This window comes from Phoxinus phoxinus (assembly GCF_949152265.1).
Source record: "Phoxinus phoxinus genome assembly, chromosome: 8".
Classification (NCBI taxonomy): Eukaryota; Metazoa; Chordata; class Actinopteri; order Cypriniformes; family Leuciscidae; genus Phoxinus; species Phoxinus phoxinus.
In genome coordinates this window covers 27,649,659-27,666,065 of record NC_136883.1, presented here as the reverse complement: position 1 = coordinate 27,666,065, position 16,407 = coordinate 27,649,659, and the positions used below count along the sequence as shown (strand labels likewise).

At 39.0% G+C, this 16,407-nt stretch overlaps 1 protein-coding gene across 1 annotated transcript; it reads left to right on the top strand.

The window, feature by feature from the left end:
- The first annotated feature begins 3,959 nt into the window (after positions 1–3,959).
- tshz3a (teashirt zinc finger homeobox 3a) lies at positions 3,960–15,921 on the top strand. Its single transcript, XM_079621268.1, has 2 exons — positions 3,960–4,671; positions 12,176–15,921. Exons 1-2 carry the CDS (start codon positions 4,632–4,634, stop codon positions 15,202–15,204), a joined length of 3,069 nt encoding a protein of 1,022 aa, XP_079477394.1. The 5' UTR covers positions 3,960–4,631; the 3' UTR covers positions 15,205–15,921.
- Positions 15,922–16,407: the final 486 nt, after the last annotated feature.

Below are 16,407 nucleotides of genomic sequence, written 5' to 3'. Positions count from 1 at the left end.
CTTGCTCCAAAATAAATGTGCAATATAAACATTGTCCTGAGAACACAGTTCAACCATAAATTACATTACATTACATTTATATTACATTAGATTACAATCATAAATAAAGCTGAAATGTGCTTTAATGTATCCTAGCATGATTTCATTGTGCTTATTTGTTTATCCATCAGCTTTAACAAGAATATGATGTTTTAGCATTGAATTACCCAAATATTATTGTAATATAACATACGAAACCAACATTTTTGGTTTTAAATATTCATGATTTGACTTTTCTACACAATTGTTCCTAAAAACGTTTCATACTGTTGTAATGGAGGCAATACTGTTTTCATTTTACAACCTACTGCAGTTACACTGAATTATTGCAGGGTTAAGAATAACATCCTGATTGTGTCATTGATCAACACTTCCTAGGCTTGTAATCTCTCTGCCTGATCAATACTGAGTCAGAATGAATTGCTAAAAGCAGTATTTGCAGATACTTTCTCTAGTTTGCTTTGATCAACATCATCACTTTCGCTCTGTTTTTAACATTTATAATACACTCAGGTGCTGCCATCTCCAACACATTCTCTTCAAAATAGATTTGTGAGTCTATCCGAGACAAATAACCGGAGTTGGAGAAGGTGAGCCATGCTGTTTTGACACACTGTTAGAACATGATGTTACAGAGCCAGACACCTGACTTGGGAAAAAGGTCATCTGTTCATCATAGATCAAAGTAGAGGACAGCACCTCTCAAAACAGTGGCGGAGAGCGGGCAGGAGGAGATAAAATGAAATCTTCACAACAGGACTGATGGACATGTGGCTCAAATACACCCTCCTGTGAGCTGTAGGGAGGGTGGGTGTCCTGCTGGCAGATGTCCCTTTTCGTTTCAGATCCTGCTTGACAAGATTGCTCTGAGGTGGGGAAGACCAAAGAGGTCTGGGTAATGAGACAGTTGCCTCCTTAATGTTTGCCCTGACATCGTTGCACAAGCACAAAAACAAGAAGACATCTCTGAGTTACGGCCTTTTGAGTATTTTAATGTGCCGAACAGAATGAACTGAGCAAAGTACCAGACTTTATTTGCAGAAATCAAACAACGAATAAGATTTGATAAAACATACATTTCCTGAAACCATTACATTTCATTCAAATTAACCAGTTCCACTTGATTAAAGTTAGTTTAACCCTTAAACGCATACCTCTGGTTTTTAGTGACCTGGGAAGTCATTCACTACCCTCCTCCTCATTCATTTGTTTAATAGGATATACCAAGAAAAAACTAAATTAAAATGATAAAAAATGTCTGTTTCCCCGTTCATTTAAAAATGAAAATAAATGTATAGGGTCGCTAACGACCCAAAGTGTGTAACAGTGTAAGTATATTTTTTTCTGCACAACAATAATTTAATCTTTGATGACTGAATAAGTGCAATTCATCTTTATTCCACAAGCCATGTCTGATACACAATGATGAAGTGATGATGTTTCATTCTCATATACCGCAGGCAGAAAACAAAAGAATAGGAAGTATCATCAGCAAAACTTGAAATGCCTTAGCGATTTACTGCAGAGCAAGTACTAAACGCAATCAAATATTAGTGTCACTGTCACTTGATGGTGGATCTGGTGAAGAAGCTGTCAGAGATCAAAATATTGATTTTGAAAATGTTGAATGATAGTTTTGAGAATATATTTGAGATGGCGAATATAAGCCAGATGCTGAATGTTCTGTGAAATGAGCTGTTGACGAGGACAGTGATGATGGTATACAACATCTGCTCAAACTGAACCCTTCCAAGCTTGAAAAGGTAACAAAATATGCTTTATTTTATTCTTCTGTATTTATTACTCTAATATCAGTAGAGTTTTATATTATTATAACGGGTAGAGATCCATCCGTGTTAGATAGATCTGGGTCGCTATACAGACCTGAACATGTATTCATGATTTGCGAAACATTCATGCATTTAAGGGTTAAATGAACAATTCTGTGTGTTTGGACAGATATGTGTATATACAGTCTTTATTTCGTTCATTTGCAACTGTGGTTTGTTAGTTCTCCTGACCTCAGTCAACAAACCCTCTGCATCCCATTCAGTGAGGACCAATACAGGATGTCACTGGCAGACCTTGCCTTGCATTTGATTTATGTTGCTCTAAAAGTAAAAATCAAAGATCCTCTCTAATGCAGCTCGGTGGCAGTGGGATGATATATGATGCAGCAGAGCAGTTAAATGAGAGCACTATATCTCTGCCTGTGTTTTAATGGCACGGTCAGAACTCTGACCCCACATCTGAATGACTTTACAGTACTTAAAAAGACATCCTCAGACAGTGCTGATTTGTAAAAGAAAGTCCTCAGGGCAAGCTTGTTTTGGTCATGCAGTTTTGATTACTCAAGAGACCGTTTTCAGGAAATACCACAGAGACATGCACAACAAACGTCTTTTATTGTTTTTCAGTAGAATTTTACTTTAATAAGAGGCTTAAAATAAATACATTGAGACAGAAATGTAGTACATTTTTAATTGTAGCAAATGTTATTTTGTTGCTCAACGATTCAGATTTATCATCTCGTTTAAAAAAAAGAAAAGTGTGATAAACACATATTAGGATAATGATAATCATGTATTTTGGAAGTATGTTGTAGTGCTATTCATTACTTTATAATATAACTTATAACTTTCAAGTCCTAAATGCTTTACAGGTCAGTTCAAGGCCTATACATTAAATATGAATATTTATGATAATATAATTTAAAAAAAAGTTTCATGACATTTATAAATATCTATGTACATCAGACATGCAGCAATGGTTGTTATTGTTATTATTGAAAGTTGTGATAAAGAATTTTGAGCATGATATTTAAGTGATTGACAACCTGAGAAAAATAGTTAACCTTTACAGATAAAAGGTTAACTAACCCTTTAATAGACCCAAGGACATGAAATCCAGTTGAAGAATACTGTCATTTCGTAAACTCTGTATGTTAGGTGTAACGGAGGCCAGCTAGTAGTCGCTGTGCGAGTAAACCTCACTCCTCTGATCTCAATAGGTGCTCCTCTAGCAACAGACACTAGAGGCTGCCATCTTTAGCCTCTGTTAGAACGCCTGACTCTCACGCCGGAGACCTGGGTTTGAGGCCCGCACAGAGCGGGGCAAGTAGGATCTGGGTGGAGGGGTTACAAGCACAAATATACAATGCAATAAAGTCTCATTGGTTAATGCTATAACTAAAATTAACTCTTTGTTAACGCTAGTTAATAAAAAAACACAGCTGTTCATTGTGTGTTCATGTTACTTCACACAGTGCATTAATGTTAACAAATACAACTTTTGATGTTAATGTATTAGTAATGTATTTAATGTATTAGTTGCAATCAACTAAAAAGATTAATAAATGCTCTAGAAGTGCAGTTCATTGTTGGTTCACGTTAACTAGTTAACTAATGAAACCTTCATTAAATATAGGAGATTATAAATTACTTTCACGAATTAGTCCTTGGATTTTGGCTGCTCTACATCGATAACTGTTAAAAAGCTTTAAAACGGAGGCTATATTTCCTTAGTAAATTGGCTGTTTTGACTGTAAATGGTCTTTTCCATCTATGATCTGGTTACAGGCTTGCTAAATAAAACATAATACCTAGCGCACACGCTTAAAGGCAAGCATTTTGCTTGCATCTAGCCTATATATTTTTTTTTCTTCATATTTTTTCAATATTTTTTAAAGCATGTCTTATTTACACATCAAACAAATATGTTTAGTGGTTTCAAACAGCGTCTTTTAATTAAATGTAAACTGACATCAATGTAGAATTGTGAAAAATGCACTAATGGACCTCAACCGTTTATGCTTAAAAACGGTCAAATCTGTAAAAACACAACATTGTTTGTTGTTACACAATTTATTTCCCCCCCTTTTGGGTGTACCCATTAAAGGGTTAAGTTACATCCTCCTTGTCAGTGTAAGCGGTCTTGTTAATGCACTCTAAAGTGACATATTGGCAGTGTCTCAAAGCTCTGCGAGCTGCCTACCTAGACTGCATTTTTGGGCATGGGATTGTGCGTGGGAGTGACCGATAGGAGCACAGGAAGCGTTGTTTGTCTGCTATTGTATAATTGTTGGTCAACGCACTACGCACACATGATGTCTTTGGTCTTCGTCGCGTCTCTCTGATGTTTCACTGTCTCGCGCCATCAGCGTTGTCGAGTTAAACGCTGTGTAACTTTTATTAACTTTTAATCGCGAAACCCCTGTGTTCTGTGCCATTTCGCTGCATTATATCTAACGTTAGCTGTTTTGGAAACAACCAGACGTGTGAACGCCCCCATACTTTCTGCTAGTGTATCGCTTGCCGCGGACTTTTGAGTGACGTGACAAACTCGTAGCGATCGGCTAGGCGTTACTGTCCTGTCGTGCTTTTTTCCTCATCACTCCAGCGAGCGGACTGGCTTTAAACAAAGACTACCGCTGAACACGGAGCACCTGGGCTTTCTCCTATGCCCAATGCGAAGTAGCGTAGCTTTTGTGACTGCGCTGTACTTTTGTTTAATGGTGACACGTCTGACTGGGAGCATACATAGTAGAAAATCGTTTCAGTTTGCGTATATAGACACACAGTCTGCGCGCAAGTATGCCGCGAAGAAAACAGCAGGCTCCGAAACGAGCGGCAGGTAAGTTTATCTGAATTTCATTAAGATGCTCTTGTTCATCTGTCCTCCATTATGTAGCCTACATTTCGTTGTAGTACATTTTATAAAGCAAAAAATCAGTGTATAATCGCTTTTATTTGCCTGGATAATCTACACATATTTTCCTTATCCTAATTTGAGTCATAGCCTACTTTTGGTCATGGTGTTGGCTAATTTCTTTTGTGCTTTTTTTTTTTTTTTTTTTTCAGAAGTTAATTAAAGGTACAGTAAACGCAGTTGATTCAAAATTACGTGAATACAGCTTTTGAATAATTACCAGTTTGTAATTTGAATATTTTCAAGTTTGTGGGGCTTAAAAACAAAATTGTCTAGATTTCTGTCTGGAAATTGTAAAACAAAAAGAGATTTTTTTTTTTTAAAGGCTGCAATTCTTTAAAGAAAAAAAAAAAAGAGAGAGAGAGAGAGAGAGAGAGAGAGAGAGAGAGAGAGAGAGAGAGAGAGAGAGAGAGAGAGAAATGGGCATAGTAGCATAAATAGTTTTGGCATTATCTTTTATTATCTTTTTTTTTTTTTTTTTAATGGAGCTAAGTAATTTGGTTTTAAAATATTATACCAACATTCTGGAAGCCATTTTGTTGTCATGTGACAAGGAAAAAACCCAGAAACCAGAAAAGACCCGTTTAGACCCTCAATCTGTAGGCTATATCAAGGTCATTAAGTTGTTGCATAATAAGTTGTTGAAATGGAAAAAAAAAGAGAATAATTATATATATATATATATATATATATATATATATATATATATATATATATATATATATATACATACAGTACTTAACACTGGCATTTGAAATTTGAATCCTTTTTTATCAGCTCAGGCATTATTATTTACACGTATCCACTTCAGACTCTTTAAACTTCTTTCAAGAGATGAGCACCACTGAAACTGCCTTCATGTTAACCAAAAACATTATCTTTCTGGTTAATAGAATAGATCCTATCCTATTATTTGAAAGAGGAGGAGTTCTGGCATTCTTATATTTATAGCAGAGCTCTTTGAAACAGATACAAAGCCATTATTATATAGCCTTCACTGTTTGTGTGTGTGTTTGAGGCAGAGATGATGTGGAGTTTAATGGAGGGGTATGGCTTGCTCTGTTAGACTGGCCTGTCAGAACAGCTTTGTCTCATGTTGGATTTAATTGTTATCCTTGTGACAGCCTCATCCATCAAAGGCTTTAATGGTCAATCAGAGCAAGGCCATGTGAGTGCTCTCCTTCTTTTTCCCATAAGCTTGCCTAGGCTTTTATTTCATCAGTATGCTCCACCAAACTTCACTCATGGACCCTGTGCAGAGTGGTGACCATAGTGGTTTACAACTGTGAGTTTATGGTTTACAGGTATGAACACATTTAGTGAAGTGCTATTTACTTTTAACCTGATGATGACCGAATTATTGATTCTGATGCATTGTTTTTCTCTGTACAGAATGTACAGCTGAAATAGCCGATCTTGTAGGTGAAGTCTTAATGAGAGATTTAGAGTAATGTACTCTTTCCTCTCTCTCTTGCCCTAAAGGTTTGGAGTGCTCTGTAAAAAGAAATTTAGCTTTTCTTTATTTGAGCACACCTAATTAGCTGTAAACTTGATGGATTCCTGACATGTGATTGGAGATGACAAGGTATGCGTCTGTCACCAAGTCATATTAGGTTTGTGCTCCCTTGATGTAATCAAGTTGATATTAGCCACTCTTGCCGGCCTTTCCTATTGCCATAACCCAATTTAGCACCTTTACGTGACAAATGAGCTTTTTGGTGCCTGTCTTGAATCTAGACGATTCTGAACTGTTATGAGGAGACGAACATGTGGAACCACCTACAGTCCTTCTGAAATGGATGTTTTCATCTGTCTGTTAGGCTTTGAGCCATATTTGGAACGACAGATTGGACATCAAATCTATTTTGAGAGTTGTACTTTGTTTCAACTTTGTTAGTTAGATCTCTCTCCGTCTGTGTGTGGGTTGATAATGTGAGTTAATCGGACACTCCTCCGCAAATCCCACGGGCCACCCTGGCCAAAAATCTTCTCGGTTCTCAGGCTCTGTTGGGCGCGACTCCAGGCCCTGCCTTCTCCCTCTTTCTAAGGGTAAAATCAGTCGCTGTCAGATCTAAGGTGCGAGGCAGGTCATCCGGACACGCGGCCATCAGTCATGCGTGGATGTGACGCAGGAGCTGGGCTTGATGGTGGCGGTGATGAAAGGGCAGGAAACCATAGAGGCCCACTATTCCCTAATCCAAACCAGTGTCAACATACCTCTCCAGCCAGGCATGCCTGTAATCACTGCCAACAGCTTCAAAACTGCAAGAAGAAAAGATTTTTTAGTAATCATACACATTCTTGCATACACATTTCACACATGCACAAGAGATGTGTCCATACGTTTAATGTGTTCATAACTGTTATTGATTGATTTGATGGGCAAATTTAGTTTTAGTTTTACTTTGTGAATGTTCTGTTTAATCCTTAAAATTGCTTATTTTTCAAATCTAAGCCAAACTTTGTAAGTCATAGCTGACTAAATAAGTACATGCCTTGTACTAGAGAGTATAAAAAATGGGGTATAAGAGCCAGTCCATGATAATTAAAAGGATAATTTAATTAAACGCGTGCCAGGTTCATCTAAATAACCTTACTAAACTGTACTATATATTTTTTAAATTGTATGGTAATGATAGTGTTTTACTACTCCTTGTTTACAAATACTATGAAGAATTATTATTTTATAAATAGTTTTTGGGGAGTCACAGCACATGAACTAACCTTCATTTGTCATTAAAAAATCTAATTGTGTGATTTGCAGAGACTTATTTACACAGTCATGAAGGTCTGCAGGGATCCTCTCTATGACATGATTTCCTGTTTAATGTTATTTTAAAACTGCAAAAATTTAGAGCAGATAAACGATAAACGTGTTTTTTTTAAGTGAAGCAAATTCTTTTTATTTTCTTAGAAAAATATGCCCCCCAAAAAACAATCTTAAGATATCTGAACAGTTGTATCACTCAAATATTTTTCACCTTATGCCCCCTGCAAAAACATCACAATTCCTTTTTTTTACAGGAATTAAAATCATGCTCATTGTAGAAGGTGTACAATATTTAAGTCATAGTATGTACTGATTGCATTTTTTAAAAATACATTTAAATAGGACAAAAGATGAGCGTCACATCATTGACCTGCTATCTATCCAAACTCTCATTTGAACTAGCACTCTATTGTGGTTGTAAACTTATATGAATGTTACTTTGCTGTGTTGACAATGAAGATATCAATCTTCTGTTAAGAAGACAAGAATCCATCTCTTATTTTCTCATGGGAGGTGGCTTTTAGCTTGTGGTCCATTTTAGAAAAATGAGTCAGTCTGGTCCTCAGGGGTCCAGAAACCAAACCCTGGTGGAGAAGATCAGCACAATGCCAAACCGTCAATTACCCTTTCAACAGAGCCGTTAATCACGCTGCCACCCTTTACTTCTGGCATCCTGACACATGTCATCTATCACCCAGGCTTTCCGAGACACTGAGGGAGGGAAGAAAGGAGAAATATTGTTTAGAATTAGACAGAAAAGGCTGAGGAGAAAGTTAGGAAGTGAAAGATACAGGCCAAATGTTTAAAAGCGAAACGGAGATGGTGCTGTATAGGGTTTGTAGCTAAAAGAAATTGACACTGGCAAGAAAATTCAATATTGTCACACTGCTGAGTTAAGCTGTTAAGTAAGTCATTAAGTCATTGAAAGCCTTCTTTGGGTAGAGAACTCAGCCGATGACAGACTAAGATGTATTACATGTTGAGCAAGTGAAACGACAAATGAGTTCTAATGTAGCTAAATCCATGATAATTTCTACTTAAGCAAAAGGTAGGAATGTCTTTCATTGCACATTTCTAAATGTTCACCTACCAAACCACGTTATCAATCAATCAGTCCGTCAATCACCGATTTAGCTTCTCAAGAATACACGTTTGCGTGTGCGTTCATCTTCGTCTGTGGGTATTCACGTACGTGGACATTTGTACGTGTTCACGACTGCGCATTCCCGTCCAAGCTAAAAATGACACGCATCACTCAAGCACAGCTGGCCTGTAAATGAACTCTAGCGTTCTCTTCTACAGCTCTAGCCCTGCTCCATGATGGATGCTCCTTTAAAGAAAGAGATTAATGAGAGGTAGGCGGCTTAGAGGACCATTTATCACAGTGAATATTATTTGGACGGCTGTGTAAGCCTGTAACCTGAGAGTTAGAGAGGCATAGACAGAGCACAGGGTCTTAGATGTCCTCTCTATGATGGATAGCTTTGCTTTCTTTCCGTGTTTGTTACGAGACACCAGCTGTCCACCGGGTGGTCATTGCCGGATAAGATTGGGAGTTTGGTATTGCATTCCCAACGAACCCTTCCAGTATTCTCAGTGAACTCAATTCCTAGTTATCGGAAGCTCATTAAAGAGGGTAACTCTGGGACAAAGCCTCGCTTGAAAGGTTGGGGGTGGGTGGGTGACATACTGTTTTTTTTTTTTTTTTTTGATGTTGGTTTTTGCCCCCAACCTCCCCCACCTTGTCCCTGCAGAGTAGAATTATGAGTGCCATCCATCTCACTGAGTTCTTTGATGCTGGGCCATCATCTCAGCAGCTGCTGGCTTAGATACACATAGAATTGTTGCCAATCACTCTTGGCAGCTGAGACACATCAGACACACTGTTGTCAAAAGGGGAAAAGGAATCAAAGGCACACAGAGTGATAATTAGAGAGATATCTCCACTGAAAGGACGTTTATGGTCCGTAGAATTCCAGTCAGCAGAGACTGTTTGCCTTCCCGCATTTACAGTAAATGGTCAGTTTTAAGTTTCTTCAGCAGAGAAAGAGAAACACTACAGAAAGGGCACTTATATACACCAACAGTGTTTTTGTTGTAGTTTAAAAATTAACAGTTCTTTGCTTCGATTCCAGCAAATAACACTATTTTTGGCATGGGGGCATCTCAACATGTTGCCTGAACGCTGCTTTATTTTGATCAAAGTGTCATGTGTTGCACATTAGCATGGCCTGAAGCAAGAACAATTCTCACAGTAAGCTCAATCTGTATCGCCCTGTGAGGTTGCAAGATAGTCATGTGAGCTCTGAGGATGAAAAGCTATTATAGGACAGAAAGCTTTATGTATGTCGAGCAACCATTCAAATGCATATCATAATCATCTTATTGGGTATTATTGCAAAGTTACCTAACAAGACCTATGTAACAATACTAATCTATGGCACTAAATGATTTCCTCTGATTTTTACTTCATTTAAAAATCATCTAGAGAATCACATAAAGTGCAAAGCAGTTGTGAGTAGCTGCACACTCACAAAAATGTCTACTTTTAATTGTAATCATGTGTCTGACCTCTGTACTGTCTTAGAGTAATCAATAATGCATGCACATCAAATAAATAATGTTATGTATAGTACTTGATGTTCCAATTTAAATGTCTTATGTGCTGTTTCTGTCTGTAGGGTGGAGGGGGTTAATGACTGGTCATATGGAGACAAATGTAATAGTTACATAAATCAAACAGGGCGAGTGCCACTAAAGTCTCCTGGATTTTTGTCCTGCTAGAGCTCATTGCACACATCACATTTTATTAGCTTAATAAATCACCCAGCCTGTCAATCAAGCCTTTTGAGAATAATTGGTTATGGTAGGTGCTTCCTGAGATGGATTATAAATCATTCGAGGTTAAAGATTGTTCAAATTTAGTGGGCTTTGGTTTTGATACACACATACACATTAGTGAAAGTTTATGGTTTTTCTTAGGGTGAACGTGTTCTTAAGATTGTTATGAGAACAGACTTGAAGTACATCTATATCTGTACCTGTTAAAGTTGACTTACTCTGATTCTGTTTTATATTTTACCTGCTTTAACAACCCGACCCCCCCCCAAAAAAAAAAGTTACAGTCTTGTAGTCTTCAGCATTTGTACAAGAAAAAAGCAATTTGCAATTGTGAACCCTCAGTGTGTCACCGTAATTGTCTCAGGGATATGAGAGGGCAGGAAAATGATCATGTCATTGTAGTTACACCTGGTTCACCCTCTTTTCGAACTGCTTTGGAGTTCATGCCAAATCAGGCCTTTCAAATGACATCTTTTGATCAAGGCTGTCGGGCACGATCAGAGGAGATTGGCAAGTAATGGATACCTAGTGACAATCCAAATCTACAGAGGGGATAAGACTGGCCTGCACCTGCCAGTTATCCTTTAGAGCCCCCATCCTGCGGGCCGCCTGGCTGACAGCCAGTGAGAGGCTAAATGAGAGAAGCGTGGGCTTGTGAGATTGTGTATTATCATTTGAAATGAGAGCTATTTGTGCTTTAACACTCTTGTCAAGACTGTGGTGGATCTTGTAAGAGAGAGAAAGGAAGAGAGACCGTTAGCGTGGCACAATGCACTTGAATCACACATGCAGCAGCACACCATGTTAGCTTGTAATTCAAGGCCTGCTGTATTTCCAAACATCTGACATGTCAAGCGTTTTCCTTTTGACATGAGCAACATAATCACAAATGCGCACACAAACAAGAGTGAATAGAGTGGAACAGAGACGGGGGGGTTGGTATGGCTTTCAAGAGGGCATTTGTTCCACTTACGGAGTCAGAGTGACAGTGTCAAACTAGCAGGGGACAGGCTGTCAGGAGACGGGATCATCAGTCCCGAAGGACGGTGGTGGATGGGCTCTTTTAAGGGTGTGAGGGCAGCTGGCAGGGAGAAGGGCGACCGTGTCCCCTTGGATCTGTCATCTTGAGGTGCTCGAGCAGACACCTTTCTCGCAACACGTCACCTGTCCAAGGTGAACAGTCGTCAGGTGGGATTCAAAGTGACAGGTGGCTTATGTGCCGCCATCTTATGTCATTCCCCTTAACCTCTCAATCTATCTGTCCACCTTTTCCCTCTATCTATTTGTCTCTTCATATGTGCACAGGTGTGTGGACATGTGGGGAGGTGGGCCAAATGGTAGCAGGTGCAACCTCTTGTAAATAGCCTGATTATATGCTCAACAGCAAACATTTAGATTGAAAAAAGCTAGCCTATTTCAAAATCTTAGTTTTAGAAGAAAGTTATTTATCAGTCCTCCGATATTTGTTTGTGGATGTGCTTTCCTAGTGCTCATGTGCCATTTAGAATTTAATTAAATTCCTGAATTTGATTTGCATTTGAATTGAGGTACAACAGTATACAGAATTGCAACCTGAATGTAAGACTTTGATATGTGTGGGTCAGGGTGGAAGAACACCTGTATTGAACTTCTTTTAAATTGTAATTTAAGAAAGAGAAATTTTCTGAATTGCAATTTAAATCCAACTTCATGTGGGGTGTGGCCCATTCACTTCATTCATTGAAGAATGTCATTAGGCTAAATTTTGTTTTGTTTGTTTGCCTTTCAGTGCTTTCATGTGGCATTTACTTAATTCTTTTTTTCTCTCTCCCCCTGTAGCTTATGATTCAGAGAATGTTAAGGAGACCCCCATAGAGACTGAAGGTACTGGAAGTGATTGCTCAGTGGCCAAGGAGACACTACAGGACGAAAATGATTTGGGAGAAGACTTAAAAACCCCAATGGATGAACAAGATTCCCCTGCTGCTGAGCTATCAGGTCATGATGTTGACAGTGAATCTCACATAAGTGAATCTAGTGACCCCACATCAGATACAGAGAGCACCCCAAACAAAAAAGATGAGGAGGCCACAAGAGACTTTCTAAAAGACAGTTCTGAACACTCTGTATGTATTACAGACAGCCTAGAACAGATGAAGGCTATTTACAAAAGCTTCCTCAATAATCCCTACTGGTCCTTTTTGAACTTGAATTCCTCTCAACCGTATGCAGATGAACAGACAGCCAGTAGCAGCGGTAGCAGTAGCAGCAACAGCAGTCCTGGACGCAACTGCTACGATTGGCATCAGTCTGCTATCGCAAAGACATTCCAACAGGTCTCTCAAAAACAACCTATTGCACTTGAACCAAGTATTTTTTCCACTGTTCAGCTCTACCGCCAAAGCACTAAACTCTACGGATCCATCTTTACCGGTGCAAGCAAGTTCCACTGCAAAAGCTGCAGTGCAGCATATGACACGCTGCTTGATCTCACAGTTCACATGAATGAAACAGACCACTACCGTGATGACAACCTTGAAAGTGCTAGCAAGGGTGCCAAGTCATGGTCCAAGCCACGTAAGCGCTCTCTTTTGGAGATGGAGGGAAAGGAAGATGCCCAGAAAGTACTACGCTGTATGTACTGTGGACACTCTTTTGAATCTTTACAAGACCTCAGCGTGCACATGATAAAGACTAAGCATTACCAAAAGGTTCCTCTGAGAGAGCCAAGAACAGCAATTGCTGCTAAAGTTGTGTCTTCGTTCAGAAAGAGGGTTCCAATTGAGTTGAATGTTGCAAAATCTTTGCAAACAACGGAGCAGACAAAAAGTCTTAACGATGGGCAGGCCAGTGATTTTTTTCAGATGTACTCTGAACAACCTGAGAATAAAGACTTTAAAGATCAAAAGACGACAAGCCGTGGTATGCAGTTCAAGTCTCAGAATCTTAAATGTATGGAGTGTGGTATTTTGCATGACTCTATTCAGCACTTGAGTGCTCATATGGTGTTGACCGGCCACTTTGTAAAAGTTACCCAATCATTGCAAAAAACAGACAAGCCTCCTCATCCTAAAAGTAAGTCTGAGAAGTCTCAGTCAGGTATGACATGTTCTTCCCCTCTCTCAGCCACAGGAATCTTGGAGTCGTCATCCATCACATCCGTAGCAACTGGGGACAACAAGAACAAGACACAAGAAATGACTTCTCAGAAAGACAGTGAATGCAAGGAGTCTGCAAATGTAAATGATGTTAAGCAGAAATTCAGCACATTAACAAAGTCTGATTACCTTACTGAAGATGATCTGAAAGAGAGTCCTAAAATGGATTTTGATATTCTAAAATCACTGGAGAATACAGTTACATCTGCCATTAACAAAGCACAGAGGGGTGCCCCAAGCTGGGGCGGTTACCAGAGCATTCATGCAGCTTATCAGTTACAAAACCATCTTAAACCTGCTCTGCACAACTCAGGCTATATTTCTTCTTTAAAACAATCATCCAGTAGTCAGGAAGTCCAGTCTTTAGACAAAAGTCATTTGATTCCTCCAAGCACTCCACCAAGAGCTTCCTCAACCACAGTTAATCTCCATGAGGTGGACAAACTGGAAAACAAAGTCACCGTAACGGTTGCTGAGGTAGACAGGCAATTTAATGACTTGAATGGGCAGGGATCACCACATCAGCAGATGCTGAATCTTAAAGGGAAATCTCCAAGCCTGGATAACATGATTACATCTATGAGCAATATCACTGAGGGTAACACAAACGAAAGGGAAATTCAGAAGCACACGCAAGACTTCAGAACTCACACCACCTCCACTTCAGATTTGTATGATGATGCTGGTCTATTATCTGCACACCCTGAGCCAAAACAACCCTCTGTCAGTCCTCTAAGTGCCCTTCAGTCTGTTATGAACCTTCATCTGGGTAAAGCTGCCAAACCGCTAAGGCCTGTCCAGGACCCTATGAGTATGCTTCTCAGGATGAGCAACAGCATGGCAGAAAGGGCCGCTCTTGCCGCTCCATCTGGACACTCGACGAAACTTAGCCAGTCACATTCGGACTGCCATGAAATTTGCAGAGACCAACCGATAGACTTGTCCAAAGGCAAAAGTGAACAATGTCTCGGAGCTGCTGCTCTCCCAGGCAAAGCTGTGAGTTCCTCTGTGTCTGGTGCATCTGTGACTGAATCAACTAGTTCAAAAATCTTCACACCCGTGAGTCCTTTGTGTGAAAATGCCCTCTCTGACATATCAGACATGCTGCGAAATCTCTCAGACTCTCGAGTTTTGAAACCCCCAACACTTTTATGTAGGCCAGAGCAGTCAGAAATCGAAGGTTCTCATACATCAGATGAGGCAGAGGATACGTCAGTGGTGCACAAACGTAAAGGTAGGCAGTCACACTGGAAACCCCAGCACTTGCTGATTTTGCAGGCTCAGTTCACGTCCTGCCTCAGGCAGACAGCTGATGGAAAGTATGTGATATCAGACTTGAGCTCCCAGGAAAGGATGGTCATATCACAAATAACAGGTTTATCTATGACAACCATCAGCCACTGGCTGGCCAATGTGAAATACCAACTCAGACGAACAGGCAGAACAAAGTTCATAAAGAACGTTGACTCAGGACACCCAGTTTTCTACTGTAGCGAATGTGCAACACAGTTCCAAGCTCGTTCTACTTACATCTGTCACCTTGAGTCACACCTTGGGTTTAAAATGAAAGACTTGGCTAAACTGTCTTCTAAGGATTTCAACCGGAAGATAACGAAGCATTCTAAAAGCACTTCCTTAAAACCTGTGCTTCCAGCTGTATCGCCAGCTAGAGGATGTCAGGAGCAACTGCTACCAGTGCCAGCGCTGTAACATACAAACAAACTATATAATCGTAGTTAACATTGTAAGTTGAGAACAGACAGTAGGATCATAGTGTAACGATTCATTCACAGTTACTTACATATTGTTGCATTAACATACATAATTGGCCTTGTAGGCTAAGCTTTGTGATCTTTGGTGTTGTGAGCATTAAAAGTTCTAAGGTGGCTAATGCCCGCTTTACCAAATAGATACTCTGTATATGAAATCTATTATATGTAAACATGTGTCTTAAAATTATGAACATTCTAAAATAACCATGAACATTTTGGGGGGAGATGCTTCTGTTCTGATGAGAAAAGAATGTAAATGTGTACATAGACAAACTGTTATGCATATTTTCCAAAATATGGCTTGCTTTCATTCTTGCCTGTGCTACTACTTGGTTTGTTTGTGCATAAAAAAATTCTGATTTATTGAGATGTATAACTAAATAACTGTATATAAAGTGTTATAAAAGGCTTAGTCTTAAACCTTTTTGTTGTTGATATAAATTGCCATGACTTGCTTTTTTACAGATGCGTTTTCACTTCTGTATCACTTCATTTTTATTCTAGCCAGATTTGTTAATCAGTCTATTTAACCAGACATTTTTGACTGTTTTTATTTACACCATTTTTGTTGAATGTTAATACATTGAATGAAGCATGCCATCCATATATGTAAAATGTAAAAAACTGCAATCTTTTTATAGAAAAAAACAATTTGAAGAACAAAAACCTGTTTGTCTCTTTCTTAAATACTTGACTTTCTGTCATGCAATTCACATTTTTATTCTGTTTAATTTATGTTTTTCTGATTAATTGGTGCCAGTTTAACCTGATTTCAGTATTCAGTATATTTAAAGCCCATTGTTTAATTAGTCATCCAAGAGTCCAAAACACTCACACTCAATGGTCTTATGTCTGACCAGTCATTGGATCAAGGCTTTTTCATAATTTGAAATCACTTGTAATGACAATTACTTCCTCTTTAGTGCAGATCTTTTAATTCTTACCATGCCAAGTTTAAACATCTAATCAGACATCTGTACTGATACTCAGATATCTGTAATGTTAGCTTGTTTCCCATTCGGTATTGACATTGTTGTGTCTTTTTGTTTTGTTCCTTTAGCACAGTGAATTTAGTGGGGGTAGTCACGCCTCAGTGGTAATAAAATAAGAGAGAAAGAGAGAGAAGTGCTCCCTGTCAGAG